At 42.1% G+C, this 16634-nt stretch overlaps 1 protein-coding gene and 1 long non-coding RNA gene across 10 annotated transcripts in view; one reads left to right on the top strand and one right to left on the bottom strand.

Annotated features, from left to right (window-relative positions):
• NRBF2 (nuclear receptor binding factor 2) overlaps positions 1-7606 on the bottom strand; it is a 33114-nt gene extending 25508 nt beyond the window's left edge. Inside the window, exon 1 of one of the 2 annotated variants that reach the window (XM_077894681.1) lies at positions 7393-7606. In XM_077894681.1, coding sequence (XP_077750807.1) covers positions 7393-7477 — 85 coding nt within the window. In that variant the 5' untranslated portion in view covers positions 7478-7606. The remainder of the gene's footprint in view (positions 1-7392) is intronic. The other variant, XM_077894680.1, reaches the window with a different exon arrangement.
• Positions 7607-7685: 79 nt separating this feature from the next.
• LOC144312250 (uncharacterized) overlaps positions 7686-16634 on the top strand; it is a 46024-nt gene continuing 37075 nt past the window's right edge. For 2 of the 8 annotated variants that reach the window (XR_013377747.1, XR_013377748.1), the window contains exons 1-3: positions 7695-8118; positions 8200-8304; positions 10088-10458. This is a non-coding gene — a long non-coding RNA (uncharacterized LOC144312250). Of the gene's footprint in view, positions 8119-8199; positions 8404-8991; positions 9139-10087; positions 10494-13841; positions 14276-16634 lie in introns of those variants that run through there. The other 6 variants (XR_013377746.1, XR_013377744.1, XR_013377745.1 and 3 more) reach the window with 6 other exon arrangements.

Below are 16634 nucleotides of genomic sequence, written 5' to 3'. Positions count from 1 at the left end.
ACAAATCATAGGATACAATTCACCAATGAGTTGTGAAATCAATTTAGTGGGTCAAAACCAGGATTTTAAAAAACCTAACAGTAAATAATTAGAGTAAATATTTAAACTCTAATAGTAAATATTAGAATTTTAAAAAACCTAATACTAAGGGGTGCCTGGGTGGCTCAGTTGGTTAAGCGCCTGCCTTCAGCTCAGGTCATGATCCCAGAGTCCTGAGAAAGAAAGAGCCCTGCCTGAGTCTGGGCTTCCTGCTCAGTGGGGAATCCGCTTCTCCCTCTCCCTGCCACTCCCCTTGCTTGTGTGCTCTGTCAAATGAATAAAAAATCTAAAAACAACAACAAAAAAAAAACCCTAACAGAAATATTACATAGTAAATATTAGTTTTGTTTTGCATGAAATTTATGAGAGCCCCTGCATTTTGCACAATTCCAAGAGGCACATGCATAATGTGGCAACTCTGCAGTAATATATACATATGTATGCATGTACTGGTCATTATGTAAAAATCTCACTGTGGATCACCATCAAAACAAATGGGCAAACACTGATCTAATAGTAAGATCACTATTTTAATGAGAAGTTTGCTTTCAAATCCCACTATCACCATTTACTCTGCATTTCAATGTCTTCATCAGTGAAATGGGGAAATATACAGCTACTAAAAAGACAAAATATACAGTTGACCTTAGAACAACATCGGTTTGAACTGAACAGGTCCATTTATACGTGGATTTATTTTTCAGTAAATACAGTGCAGTACTGCAAAGTATTTTCCTTATGATTTTAGTATTTTCTCTAGTTTACTGTGAGAATATTGTACTTAATACATATATCATACAAAATGTGTTAATCCAATATTTATGTTATTGGCCAGACTTCTAGTCAACAGTAGGCTATTTATTAGTTAAGTCTTTGGGGAGTTGGGAAAATTGGGACAGCAGCATGGAGAAGAATGAAAGTGGAGCACTTTCTTACACTATACATAAAAATAAATTCAAAATCAATGAAAGTCCTAAATGTGATAGGAAACTATTAAACTCCTAGAGGAACAGGGAGCAGCAGCCCCTTTGACACTAGCCATAGCCAACTTCTTACTACACATCTTCAAAGGAAAGGGAAACAAAATAAAAAATAAACTACTGGGACTTCAAGGAAACAAACAATCAACAAAATTAAAAGGCAACCCACAGAATGGGAGAAGATATTTGCAAATAACATATCTTGGAAAGGGTTAGCATCCAAAATCTCTAAAGAACTTATCATCAGGGATGCCTGGGTGGCTCAGGACATGATCCAGGAGTACCAGGAGTCCCACAATGGGCTCTCTACATGGAGCCTGCTTCTCCCTCTGCCTGTGTCTCTGCCTCTCCGTCTCTCATGAATAAATAAAATCTTAAAAAAAAAAAAAAAAAGACCTTATCATCAAAACCAACATCCCCCAAAACAATCCAGTTAAGAAATGGGCGGAAGACACAAATAGACATTTTTCCAAGAAGACATCCAGATGGCCAACAGACACACGCAAAGATGCTCAACAGCACTCATCATCACGGAAATACAAATCAAAACTGTAATAAGTTATCATCTCATGCCTGTCAGAATGTGTTGGTAGAATGCAGAGAAAGGGTACACTATTGGTGGGAATGCACCCTGGTGCAGCCAATCTGGAAAACAGTATGGAGGTTCCCCAGAAAATTAAAACTATCATACCACCCAGCAATTGCACTACTAGGAATTTATCCACAGAATACAAAAATAGTGATTCAAAGGGGCACATGCATCCCAATATTTATGGTACCATTATCAACAATAATCAAATTATGGAAAGAGCTCAAATGTCCATCAACTGATGAATGGATAAAGACGTGTTTTATTAAAAAAAAAAAAAGTGTTTTATATATATACACGTGTGTGTGTGTGTGTGTACAAAAAGAATGAAAGGGGCAGCCCGGTGGCTCAGGGGTTTAGCACCACCTTTGGCCTAGGGTGTGATCCTGGAGCCCCAGGATCGAGTCCCACGTCGGGCTCCCTGCATAAAGCCTGCTTCTCCCTCTGCCTGTGTCTCTGCCTCTCTCTCTGTCATGAATAAATAAATAAAATCTTTAAAAAAAAATCGATTAAAAAAAAAAAAAAAGAGGGAGATCCCTGGGTGGCTCAGGGGTTTAGTGCCTGACTTCGGTCCAGGGTGTGGTCCTGAAGTCCCGGGATCGAGTCCCACATCAGGCTCCCTGCATGGAGCCTGCTTCTCCCTCTGCCTGTGTCTCTGCCTCTCTCTCTCTGTGTGTCTCTCATGAGTAAATGAATAAAATCTTAAGAAAGAAAGAAAGAAAGAAAGAAAGAAAGAAAGAAAGAAAGAAAGAAAGAAAGAAAGAAAGAAAGAAAGAAAGAAAGAAAGGAGGGAGGGAGGGAGGGAGGGAGGGAGGGAGGGAGGAAGGAAGGAAGGAAGGAAGGAAAAAGAAAAGAAAAGAAAAGAAAAGAAAAGAAAAGAAAAGAAAAGAAAAGAAAAGAAAAGAAAAGAAAAGAAAAGAAAAGAAAAGAAAAGAAGAATGAAAGCCTGCAATTTGCAAAGACATGGATGGAACTAGAGGGTATTATGCTAAATGAAATAAGCCAGTCAGAGAAAGACAACTACCATATGATTTCACTCATACTGGAATTTAAGAAACAAAACAGATGACATGAGGGAAAGAAATTAGAGAGAGAGAGAGGAAGGGGCAGGCAAACCAGAAGAGATTCTTAACTACAGAAAATAAATAGGGTTTGGGACACCTGGGTGGCTCAGCAGTTGTGTGTCTGCCTTCAGCTCAGGGTGTGATCCTGGGTCTAGGGATCGAGTCCCAAATCAGGCTCCCTGTGAGAAGCCTGCTTTTCCCTCTGTGTCTCTGGCTCTCTCTCTGTTTCTGGCTCTCTCTCTCTGTGTCATTCATGAATAAATAAAATCTTAAAAAAAAAAAAAAAAAAAAAAGGTTTGCTGAAGTGTGGGTGGGTGGGGGGAATGGAATAAGAGAGTGACGGTATTAAGGAGGGTACTTGTGATTGAGCACCAGGTGTTATATGTAAGTGATGAATCACTAAATTCTACTCCTGAAACTAGTATTACACTATATAGGGATGACTAGGTGGCTTAGCGGTTGAGTGTCTGCCTTCAGCTCAGGATGTGATCCTGGAGTTCCAGGATCAAGTCCTGCATCCGGCTCTTGCATGGAGCCTCCTTCTCCTCCCTCTGCCTGTGTCTCTGCCTCTCTCTCCGTGTGTCTCTCTCATGAATAAATAAATAAAATCTTTAAAAAAGTATAAAAAAAAATTTACACTATATGTTAACTAGAATTTAAATAAAAACTTGAAACATTAAATAAAGATTATGATCATGAAAAAAGGAAATATTTAAGTGTATGTAAATACTAGTAATGTAACAGGCATGTTTAAATTATGTTCTTATTTATTATTAATATTCTTTACAGGGGAGGGGGTGCCTGGGTGCCTCAGTTGGTTGAACGACCAACTCCTGATTTCAGCTCAGGTCATGATCTCACAATTGTGGAACTGAGCCCTGCATTAGTCTCTGCACTCAGCAGGGAGTCTGCTTGAGCTTCTCTCTCCCCATCTGCTCCTCCCCCCACACCATTTCAAATAAACCTTAAAAAATTCTTTATGATTATTGTAGAATATCCAGAAAACATAGAAAATAATAAAGGAATGTACAGAAATTTAAGGAAAGTAGTAACTTCATAAATAAAAATTGACAGTATAATCATATAAAAAAAAGTCTTGGGACCCCTGGGTGGGCTCAGTGGTTGGGCATCTGCTTTCATCTAAGGATATGATCCTGTAGTCCTGGGATCGAGTCCCACATTGGGCTCCCTGCATAGAGCCTGCTTCTCCTTCTGCCTATGTCTCTGCCTCTGTGTCACTCATGAATAAATAAAATCTTAAAAAAAAAAAAAAGTCTTTGGGTAGTCAGAAGTTTTATGTGCATTTTTTGACCTCATAGGGGGGCCGACACCCCTAATCCCCACGTTGTTCAAAGGTCAACTGTATGTATAAAATGCCTGATGCCAACCCCAGCACTTAGTTATTGTTGGGTAAGTCTTAGTGCTCTGCCATCATCTTTTCCCAGAGAGCTTCCACTGAGCCCAATGTAGCTGTGACAGGATAAACTCTACTTGAATTTTTTTAGGGCAACAAGAAGTGGTGGTTCAAAATAGCCTCTTTTTGACCTTCACGATTTCACTGCCACCATAAGTAAGATGGGATAATTATAAAGATTCTGGGTATATACAAGGTCATTCTCTGGACCATGATACCTGATTCCTTAGATGAGAAATGACTAGAGGGAAACTCAGTTACTCAACAAAACGTTCTCAGCACTCTTAATAGAGCCAAACACACAACTGGGCCACACAGTCACATGGACCCTTGTCCTCAGAGTCTGCAGAGTAGGTAAACAAAGTATGAGCAACAGTCATGTGTAAATTATGGTCTGACATCACTTCCCAAATACGCAGTAAACAAATCAAAGAACTATAAATTATCTCACACAAGTCTTGACATTTGCTACCAGCACTCACTTTGCCAAAATTAAATGGAAAGAAATGCCTAAATATACACTGACTTTATAATTTTTCTGTATTAAAAATTGACAAAAAGAAAAAAGCTGATGAAATAAAATTTATTCAGTCCAAAGACTAGTTATTCCCCCACCCCCAAAAATGGAAATATGATTTCGTTTTTCATTTAACCAATTTCAAAAACCAGAGAACTAGAACACAGTATCTGTATTATATATTAAATGATTTTTTTTAAATTTACTTATTTATTCATGAGAGACACAGAGAGAGAGAGGCAGAAACATAGGCAGAGGGAGAAGCAGGCTCCCTGTGGGGAGCCTGATGAGGGACTCGATCCCAGGAACCCGGGATCATAACCCTGAGCCAAAGGCAGATGCTAAACCATTGAGCCACCCATTGAGGTGTCCCTAAATGACTATTTTGAACCAGTCTCTTCTGTATCTTAATCTACTGCCAGGAAATAAGCATACACAGTCCTTACTGTAAACCTGACATAAAAGAATCAATACCAAAACAAAGAAGTTGTGATCCACCAATCTAAGTAATTACTTAATTTCTCTCAGTCTAGTCTCATTTTTCCATAAAACTGGGAAGCAGTTCTTCCTAAATTCCAAGGATGCTCTGAGGATACATAATTATAAACCAGGTACTGTAATAAATCCTTATACAACAAATCTGGACTACACTAGAATGTCATTAGAAAAAGGATACTGGGATTTTCACAGGCACTCATTAACTCATAGCATGAGAACTATTTCTCATGTTCAGTCAACTGGATACTGAGTTAACTGCTGACAAAAAAAAAAGTGATCTTAAAACACACACACACAAAACCCAATCTTTTAAAATTGAGTGGCAAATTCACAGGCCTCCCAAAGGTACAGAGCAGTTAAAATGATCCAAGTAAATGTTAATCTCTTCAACTGTTATCTTCCAATAAACAGCTAGGCTAGGACTCAGATCTTTCAAATCTCAAATGGTTTAAGAATTCAAGATGCCAAATTTCTGATGTTTGTCCACATACATTTTATGGCTGGATTATGGAATTATGCCAGCCTGCTTAACAAGGCTCTAGCCAAAATTCTGCCCTATAGAAAGATAATACTACTGTAACCATTAAACTAATTTTTCCTAAACTGGGGATTCTGCTGCTCCATCTACAGCTGTCCCCCAGTGCCAGTCTTCTCATAAGCTACCACACACTAGTAAGGCAGTTGGCTGGTGTTATGCTGCAACCTGTAGCCAAATAAAGTGACGCTAACTGGAACTGAACCAATGGTCACTTTGCAAGGACACTTGAACTTTGAAGCACTCTGTAAACTGGTTATTTCTGTGTGAAGTTTCAGTATTGAGTCATCCATCCATTAGATCTCACTGTAAACTATACGTTGCCTTAAAAACAAAGAAAGTGCAAGATATGTCCCTGGTTTTTAAAAAATTCATAAATCTCATCCAGTTCTTTTTAAGTGTAAACAATTCTTACCAATAGGGGCAGGCTCAACTTAAAACTGGGAGGTGCTTCTCACAGAAGCTAACCTGGCACCAGTCATTTGGGAGCAGCTTTTTAGGTCCTAGAATCAATCTTAGGCTTTTCAAGCTCAGCAAGTCCAAGTCTTCATTTTACAAATGAGATTTTAAATTAAGAGCTTATGGTCTGGTCACTACAACAGCTAACTCTGTACTGTACACTGTACTAGGTACAAGGTACTGTTCTAAACCCTTTACACCTATTTACCCCTTTAATCCTCACAACAAACCAGAAACAAGGTGAGGTCAACTAATTTGCCCAAGGTCACACGGCTATTAAATGGCAAAGCCAGAACTGAAATCCAAGCAGTCTGGCTCCAGAATCTATACTCAAACCACCAAGCTCTACGGCTTGTCTGCAGAACGTTTGTTAAATGCAGCCTGGGGCTCCTCCACGACACCAGGGTTCAGAGTTTCAACTTGAGACACTAATTCTCCATGCCTCCCTTTCTCCAACGCCACCGCCGCCCACCAGAGCCCGCCATCGCAAAAGAACTGCACACCTGACTCCAGAAGGTCCTCCTGCCTGTCTACAACCTTAAGTGATCTGACGTCTGTGTCCCAAACAGGCACCCTCTAGGAAACCAAAATATGCAGTAGTCAGTCAGAAAAGAACTCGTGTTGTTTTAATGGGAACCTCTGAAATGCCTAAAAACAAGTAAACGGCCTATGAGCGCTTTTTCTGAGAAAGGCAAACATCTACCCTATTGTGCCTAAAGTGATCAAACGAAGCTAAAAACAGGGACGGCCCTGTTTTTTTTTTTTTTTTTTTTTCCTTCCCCAGCTGTCTCTTAATTTGAGAAGGGAGATTCTCAGTTTACGCATCTAAACGTAGGTGAGAAATGGGTGGAGGGAAAAATAGGAGAGAGTGTGTGTGTGTGGGGGGGGGGGTATTACTCCCACCTCTCGGGCTCCAGACCCTGCGTGTCAGAAGTCAGACCCCGCACCACACAGCCCGCCGCCCCGGCCGGCTTCAGTGCCCCTCCAGCTGCAGCGAGGTGGCTACGTGGCGCCCGCAGGCATTGCCTCCAGCCTCAAGAGGAGGTGGCTCTCTCCGCTGGTGGAAGCCCCTCGCTCGCGGCACGGCGGCAGGAGGGGCCCGGGGCCGGAGGGAGGCGGGACGCGACAGCTTCCCGGGGCTGCCTGCGCGGCGCCGCTGGGGGACCGGCCCCGCCGAACCCGCCGCACCCGCCTCCCCCGCCTCCCGGCCTCGGGGGTCTGCAGCACGCCGGAGACGCGACCGGATCCTGAGGCAAAAGCTCCTGACGGCGGCCACGACCCCCTGCGGGCTACTCACCAGGTTGAGGGGTCCTTCCATTACTTCCATAGACCCCGGGGCAAGCGGCGGCCTGAGGAAGTGGAGCGACGGCGCCGGGGCACATGGAGGGGAACCGCAGCAGAGAGGGCGACGCGGCGGCGGCGGCGGCGGCAGCTGCCCTCTCCGCGCTCGGGGAGCAACAACCACACCACTTCCTCCTCCGGTGGCGCGCCGCGGCCCCGCCCCCTGCGCCGCGGCCACGCACGCGTCATGGCGTCACACGTGGCTGGTTCAAGCTGGGAGTGAGGACCCGGAGTGGGTGGGGCTCAGGGAAGGCGGGGCACGGACCGGCCCGCGCTTGCCTCTGGGCGATCTTTCCTCTCGCGAGAGGCGTATCTTCAGCTTCTGGACGGCGTCTCTGACGTCACGTGGGGGTGGGCAGCCTTGTTGAAACTTAAGTAAAATGGCCGTCTTATGCTCTTGGCCTCTCCCGTTTTCTTCCAGTGTGACTTTCCCCCAAATCTCTGCTTTGCTACACCTTTCTTTGCTCTCCTGTTCCCATCTTTATTATTCTTGCATCTGATTGATTTTTTTTTTTTTCCAAAAATCAGACTTGAGCAGTGCTATACCGGGAGCTAGACTAGATCTCCCCCTGGAGGGAGACAAACGAATGATTCAGAGCTCTGCCCCCTAGGTGTTAGCAAACTAATTAAGAAAGGAATATGGGTTACAAATAGCCAATAGAACACTTCATTAAGTTAACAGGTATGTGCTAAACAACTCTGCTGGGTTCTTTTTATCAAGGAATTCACTTGACAAAAAATAATTGTGATTTATGTTGTAAAGGGAACAGATCAGGAGCTGGGATGGAGGCACCATGAGTTGGATGGCTCCAAAGAAACGAATTTGCTCAAGAGCTGTGTGAGCTTGAAAGAGGACCCCATGCTTCAGGTGAGGCCTCAGCCCAGCATACACCTTGATTGCGTCCTTGTGAGATCCTGGACAGGGGACCCATGGAAGCTGTGCCCAGTCTCCTGACCCATGGAAATTGTGAGATAATGCATATTCTTTTAAGCCACTAACTTTGCAATACTTTGTTATAAGGCAAACAAACAACAACAAAAACAAACCCCAATTACAGACCTCTTCAAGGCAGTAGAATCCAGAGGCACAACTTTCTTGATAAACTGTAAACATGCGTAGTAAGTCCACCAGTGGCTGGCTGTGCAGTGGACAGATTTAATAAACTTAGATGGCAGCTGGACAAGGAAGGAGAGTATGATGCATTCAGGCACCCAACAGTGAGAGAAACTTCATTCAGATTAGCAAAAGAGAGGACATGATGGATATACACAACCATATCCAAATGGTGACAGAGACATTGCATCTACCAGCCCTAGTTTCTGCCACTTGCTGTCACCCTGTTGACCTGACCAGCCGCAGGCTATGAAGAGTGTGCTGGACATGGACATGTCATCAAAGGAAAAGGTCGCAGGCCTACAAAGACTTTAGAGCTGCCAAGCTGATTCCTTTGAAAGTTGGGAAACAGTAGATGCACCCAAAGCTTGCCACTGACTGTTTTTACTACTTTCAGATTTGTATCCTTTCAGACACATGCACAACTTCTTTACCTATTAGGAAAAGCCCATTAATCTCCTGAGACCATCAATGGAAGGTTATAGAAATCCTCAGGCCATCATAGATGGGAACACAGTGGACATGCCTACTAGTGAGTCAGAGATGAGAAGAGCTCAGCACTAGGCCTGAGTGCTGCAACTCAGCAAGGTGGGGCCAGAGTCCTTTGGGAGAACATTTATTTTTTAAGATTTTATGTATTTATTTGAGAGAGAGAGAACATGAGCAGAGGGTGGGCAGAGAGAGAGGGAGAAGCAGGCTCCTCACTGAGCAGGGAGCTTGACGGGGGGCTCCATCCCAGGACCCTGGGATCATGACCTGAGCTGAAGGCAGACATTTAACTGACTGAGTCACCCAGGTGCCCCTGGGAGAACATTAAAAAGCTGCAAAGCTTCTGTGCTTTCTGTGTCTCACTTGGAAAATGCATTTCATGTTAAAGGATCCATTCCTGAATGGGCCACCAATGATGGACTTGCCACATCGGAAAGGTTCCTTTGTTTCTCCAGAATTTACCATGAGACTCAATTTCAAACATTCCTTGTATATAAGCTGCTCTAATCTCATACTCATCTATAGTGTCATAATAGTCCAATCTCTTCTTGAATGCTCGCTACACCAATCAAAGAGTGATCTGGTGTGATCTACTTTTAATGATCAGAGAATTCTTCCTTTGTTTGAACTATAATCTGTCTTCCTATGACTGCCATGCCCTAAGTTTGTATAAATCATTGTAGCACCTATGTGTGAACAGGCGCACAATCTGTTCCCTGCTATCAAAATGTAACATGTGCATACCTTTGCAATTCCTACAGAAATACTAGCAGAAGTACAGAAAATTAAGTTATGCGAGGAGATTCACTGGGGCTTTGTAATAATACTTTCCCTAGTTCTGGAATGGCTCAAGTAAATCTGGAAGGACCATTTGGCAGAGATGTTGTAGAGGATGTTGCTGCATCAAGTGGGAGATTGGATTGATGACCTCAAAGGTTTGTCTAGTTATAAGCCTTTGCTGTGCTCAATTACAGGAAGAGAAGAGAGCAGGCCCTTCTGGTCTCCTGCTCCATCTTCTCTACCTTTGTTGTTTCTTTCCACTCTACAGGAGTTCCATAGAGAAGGAGATCAGGATAAAGCCAGTGTCAGGACGCTTCACATGGTCCTTGAGGTGTCTTGTCTGGGGGCTGTGGATTATGCTGATTATGCTGTGGAAAGGGGACTCCAAAATGCCGCCCACACCTGCTGTGCTTATCAACTGCCAAGTGAATCCACCCAAAGCACAGCCTCTTCTGTGGTCCCGAAACCTACAAGCCCTGCCAAAGGGTCAATAACAGAGGTAACAACAACAGTGCTGGGTGCAGTAGCAACCAAGTCTGATCAACACAGCAATGTCAGGAACAGCCAGCAAGGGTCCAGGGGTCCTTAAAAGGTACATCCAGACCTGATGGCAGGGTATGCACAAAGAAGTACGACCAGGTGAGGAATTGTTCTGTATCCAAGCAAGGTGGCAGGTATGTGGTTGCTTACTGTTGGAATTTCCCCTATTTAACTGTGTCTGAGATCAGGTGACCTTACAGTCTTTGACAGCCAGGTGACAGTTGTGATGAAGTTGCATTGCCTTAGAAAAAAAATTTAACCAAGTTTCTTTCATTTATGTTTACCTTTTTATGTATGCACAAGAGTGATATAGGGCAAAAATACATCTAAGTCTGAAGGACCAACCTCTTTCACTATATATAAAATAAAAACTCGAGTGATGAAAACAATGGCTACATTTCATTGAAAACCAGTTTCCTGGAAGAGTTGGCACATAAGTGGATAATACTCCTCTTTCCTGTACTGATTTGGTATGAAGACTCCTCTTACTGCTTCATCATTCCTTGATTTAAAAGGAACCACCAAATCCTTCCCTTTTCCAAATTCATCATGAACAAAAAGTAAGACTGTCTTTAGCTTTAGGGGCACCTCAGTGGCTCAGTTGGTTAAGTGGCCAACTCGAGGTTTTGGTTCAAGTCATGGTTTTGGGGTCTTGGAATTGAGTTTACAGGGAGTCTGCTCCAGGATTCTCCCTTATTTATTGGAAGGGATTGCCCTCCTCCCAATAAATAAATCCTAAAAAAAAGAAAAAGACTGCCATGGGGGTGCCTGGGTGGCTCAATCAGTTAAGGGTCTGCCTTCAGCTCAGGTCATGATCTCAGGGTCCTGGGATCCAGTACTGCATCAGTCTCCCTGCTTAACAGGGGAGTCTCCTTCTCCTTCTCCCTCTCCCCCTATTCATGCTCTTTCTCTCCCTCCCTCCCTCCCTCCCTCCCTCTCTTTCTCACTCTCCCTCTCAAATAAATAAATAAAATCTTTTAAAAAAATAAAGAAAAGACTGCCTTTAACTTTAGATAAGACTGTGGTTTCGGTTGTTTGTTTTTAACACTGAATGTGATGTTGAACAGAGGATAAACGTTATCTTGCTTCAAGTTGATTCCAGTGTTTCTTGAAGATTTAAATTTCCTCTTTTTCCTAAAACTTTTTATCCCCATTTCTCAATAGCAGTGGTTTAACTTTGTGTAACACTAGGTTCCAGCACTTACATATATGCTTGCTCATTTAATTCTCAAATTAGTGACTTGCCCAATGTCATAAAATTGGTAAATAGCTGACTAGGCCTGAAATCTAGGTCTGTCTGGCTGTAAGCCCAGTACTCTTTCCACTACACGCAGCTAAATATCTACTGGAGTGACATCGAATGTTGGTAATAGCAGAAATAGACTGTTAGGGTAACCCACTGTAATTACATAGGTTATTTTGGGTTTTCCTAAATTCACAGTCCTGAGTACCAAGAGATTCAAGCTAAAACTGGAGTTACTATTGTTAGTGGCTCTATTCTCCTCTGGGGTATTTGCCAAGAACTATTCACAAACCAGACTGGGCAGGAACAGGCCTTGTGAGGGAGGGGGGAGGTAGCCGTGAGGTCACAGGCTCTAACTCCTTGGACTCTGAGCCAAGCTGTCCAGTTGCTTCAGCATGAGCCAGGATGAAGAGAGCCAAGTTAGCAGGAGTCAGGCATTCTATTCAACAAAGTTCAACAGAGGGGAGGCCAAGGAAAGTAGAATTTCAGGGCAGGTTTCTTATCCAGTAAGCTGACACCTGGGAAAAGTCAGGCAAATAAAGGCAGAAAGGCAATGATTCAACCAACTTTGTATTAGGTTAGTGTTTGTCAAACAAGGAAGCAGAAGAGAACTCTCCAAAATCCCAAAATGTTCTTGGACCATTTATCTGTTGTTGCATCAGCAGGGCTGCTTCGTTTCCATCTAGAAAAAAATAACTTCCCTGTTTATTTGTGGTGGATCTGGCATGAGAGAAACTCTTTTCATATAATTTGTATATATATATATTTATTTATATATACATTTATTTATATATATGTCTTATATATTTTTTTTAATTTTATTTATTTATTCGTGAGAGCCACAGAGGAAGAGAGAGGCAGAGACACAGGCAGAGGGAGAAGCAGGCTCCATGCAAGAAGCCTGACGTGGGACTCAATCCTGGGACTCCAGGATCACACCCTGGGCTGAAGGCAGCGCTAAACCCTTGGGCCACCAGGGCTGCCCTATATATATATATATTTTAAGATTTTTCTTTTTAGAGTAACATCTACACCCAATGTGAAGCTTGAACTTTCCACCCCAAGATCTAGAGTCACATGCTCTACTGGCTGAGCCAGCCAGGTGCTCCTACCTATATATATATTTTTTTACAAGCACGTCAGAATACTGAGGCATCTCTAATCAAATCCTCTTCAACCATTATAGTCACTACCACAATTACACAGACCTCAAACTTCCAGTTCTACCTCTTGCTCTGACCCTTTGCTGCAAAATGCTGACCCATCTGGACTTTGTTTCAAAGAGAAGGGTCACATATTGGGAAGGGATCAAGGGAATCATGAAATATTGGAAGATGATAGGGTTTGGTTACTCTTAAATAAATATAGATGAAAGGAGACTTAGAAACTGAATGGTAGAGAAGAAATGATTGAAGTCATAAGGCAGAAGTTTGTTTTTATTTATTTTTGAAAGATTTTATTTATTCGTTCATGAGAGACACACACAGAGAAAGAGGCAGAGACATAGGCAGAGGGAGAAGCAGGCTCCATGCAGGGAGCCGGATGTGGGACTTCATCCTGGGACTCCAGGATCACACCCTGAGCGTAAGGCAGACACTTAGCTGAGCCACCCGGGTGTCCCAAGGCAGTAGTTTAGAGATTGTTCTTATGTTTCTAGGAGAGATTCCCCTGCAGCTTCCTTTTAAAAAATATTTTCCAAAGTTATCAAAATTCTCAAGTCCATTGTTATTTAGTCCTGTGTCCATGCTTCCTGGTGCCATTCCACCTAAGCAACACTAGTATAGGAGACCTCTGAGTGATGGTCCAGGGAAGTCATGTGAGGGCTTCAGGGAAGGGAAGGGTCATAGCAAAGTAGCACATACAAAATAAGGATTTTACCATTAATTTAATATTTTACCTCTCACTTTCACTTTCACTGTACTCTTTACTTCTGAAATGATCTCTTTCACCAGTCTTTATATTTTCCCCACCCTTCAGGGAACTGGAAAACCCTCTGGGAGTGTCTCTCTTAGAACCTTGTAGGCAAAAGGTTCCAAAACAAAAAGTAAGAAGGCCAAGGAGATGGGGAAGGAGAGATGAAGAGGAGGGGGGAGAGAAAGAGAGAGGAGAAGGAGGAGAAAGAAGAGAAGGATGGGAGAAAGAGAAAGAAAAGAAAAAAAGAAAAGAAAGAAAGAAAATATGACAAATACATAATACTTTCTATCCTGACTTGTTTATATCATATGCTGTTGACATTCAGTCCAGAAACAACTGTGGGAAGAATGATGCAACCTCAGATGTGAGGACCTCGGGACTGTGGCCAGAGACTTTTCACAGCATACATGGAAGCTGGCCAGACTCAGCCTTGGCCAGACAGCTTATTCTGTGCTGAATTCTCTCTCACCAGTTCTAAAACCTGCACAACTCTGATTTGACTCCTACATGGCTTGACTGCCATGTTCATCACACTTTTCTTTTTCAGATTTGGGGGGAAAGGAGAAAAGTAACTGGGGAAATAAACCAATTGGAGAATTTTGGCCCATGATGTTGAAATAATTTACAGAACTCTCTTGGATTCTTCAGTTATCACAGAGAAAATATCCTACTTGATTAAATTGTAACGATTGGCCGTGTTTTAGAAGAAGTATATTTTGTAATTGTATAAGCCATTAAAGCCTTTTTCTTTTGCGTAAATGCACTTTGTATACCTCATATGAAAATTTTCAAATATATCAAAAAGTATAATAGTATAATGAACACCCATATACCCAAAACCTTGTATTTAGTAGTTAACATTTTACCATTTCTTCACCACCTATTTGTTTACTAAAATTTTTTTAAATTTTTTTTTTAAGATTTTATTTATTTATTCATGAGAGATACAGAGAGAGAGGCAGAGACACAGGCAGAGGTAGAAACAGGCTCCATGCAGGGAGCCTGATGTGGGACTCGATCCCGGGACTCCAGAATTACACTCTCGCTGAAGGCGACGCTAAACCGCTGAGCCACCAGGGCTGCCCTGTTTACTAAAATTTTTTTAAGGAAATTCTAAATAATATATTACTTCCTTCTAATTACTTAGTATTCATCTCTAAAAAATGAGAGCATTTTCCCTAGTTTACTATAATTTAATATAATGAAAGTAACATCAGTTGCACTTTTCATTTATTTGTAACTGATGTATTTAGAATATAGTACACACCCATGCACCCATCACTACTATAAAACAGAACAGATATGAACATTCTTGTCTATGTATTTTGGAGCACATATACATGCATTGCGGCTGAGCATATATCCAGGACTAGAATGGCTGGGTCATGTGTGATGTGCATCTTCAGTTTTAGTTGATATTGCCACTTTTCCAAAATGCTTATGCCAATTTACACTAACACTGGCAGTGAATGAAAATGACATTTGCTTTAAATTGCTGTCGATACTTAGCATTTTTTGTCTTTATCGTTTTAGCCATTTTGTTGATACGCAGTTTATCTTACCGTTTAGCTCTTTAAAAGTTGACTTGTGCTCCTAATACTTTATCCTAGTAAAGGATATGCTCCTGAAGATACCTCTATTAATTTTTTGATTAATAAAAAATGCCTAATGACCTTTATTCAATTTTTTAAAAAGATTTATTCATTTATTCATGAGAGACACAGAGAGAGAGAGAGGCAGAGACATAGGCAGAGGGAGAAGCAGGCTCCCCACAGGGAGCCCAGTGTGGGACTCGCTCCATCTTGGATCCCAGGATCACACCCTGAGCCAAAGGAAGATCCCTAACTGTTGAGCCACCCAGGTGTCCCATCTTTCTTCAATTTATGCCCTTCACCTCTCAATAACATTTGACATCACTAACCATCACTTTCTTCTGGAAACTCTATTTCATTGACTTCTATGACTGCATTACCCTGGAAAGTGCACCTTTATCCACAATTTTGGAATTGTGGGTAAATTCCAATATCCAGTACAACCTGAAAACAAAAAAGTTTTTATACTACTCATTTGGTGGCAAAAACCTATCCTGAGCTATCATCAGACTATTTAGTCCTTCTTTATCCCACTTGGTGTTATGTTTACCTGATTCATTGACGATTTGTCAATGTGTACAGTTATTATGAGACACTGTGCCAATCTGTTCTATATTATGGAGTATAAGCACCATATTAGCTTTTGAAAATTCAGAAAATTCTGAATTCCTAAATAGACTTGACTCTCAGAGTTTGGGGTAAAATTTTGCAGGCTATCATAGAAAAAGCATTAACGCTGGAGTCAGAAAAACCTGGGTGTTGTTCCCACTTCACTCAACCTCTTGAAACTTCAGTTTTGTTTTGTTTTTAATCTCATCTCTAAAGCAGGGATTGAAATAACTAGCTGATAAGGCTGTGAACATCCTTACTTGTATGACTCACACAACTAAAACTCAATATATTGAAAACTGAGCTCACCATCCTCCCCGCCCCCGACCATCTGCTTCTTTGTTCCCTATCTTAGGGCATGGCACCAGCTTCCCACCCATTTGCCCAACTCAGAAACCTAAGCACCTCAGTTTATTCCTCCTTTCCCAGTCCATTAGCAAGTCCCGTCAAGTCTACATCCTGAGGGTTTCTCAGTTCTGCATATTTTTCTCCATTTCCACTACCATCTTGCCTATTTCAGACAGACTCCTAAGTTGTCTTCCTTTCTCCAGTGTTGCCACTTTTCAGTTCACTCTCCACACTAGAGCCAAAGTGATCAATGCAAATTTTTTTTAAGTTTTTTTTTTTTTTTTTTTTTTTTTTAAGATTTTATTTATTTATTCATGAGAGACACAGAGAGGCAGAGACACAGGGAGAGGGAGAAGCAGGCTCCATGCAGGGAGCCCGACGTGGAACTCGATCCCGGGTCTCCAGGATCACACCAGGGCTGCAGGCGGCGCTAAACCGCTGCGCCACCAGGGCTGCTTGATCAATGCAGATTTGATTATGCTACTCTCCTGCTTATAGGTATCATTTCCTTTTTTTTTTTTTAAATTTTATTTATTTATGATAGTCACACACAGAGAGAGAGGCAGAGA

Source organism: Canis aureus, chromosome 4, assembly GCF_053574225.1.
Source record: "Canis aureus isolate CA01 chromosome 4, VMU_Caureus_v.1.0, whole genome shotgun sequence".
NCBI classification, from domain to species: Eukaryota; Metazoa; Chordata; class Mammalia; order Carnivora; family Canidae; genus Canis; species Canis aureus.
Note: the sequence above shows the minus strand (reverse complement) of the source record. Positions and strands in the feature narration are given on the sequence as shown.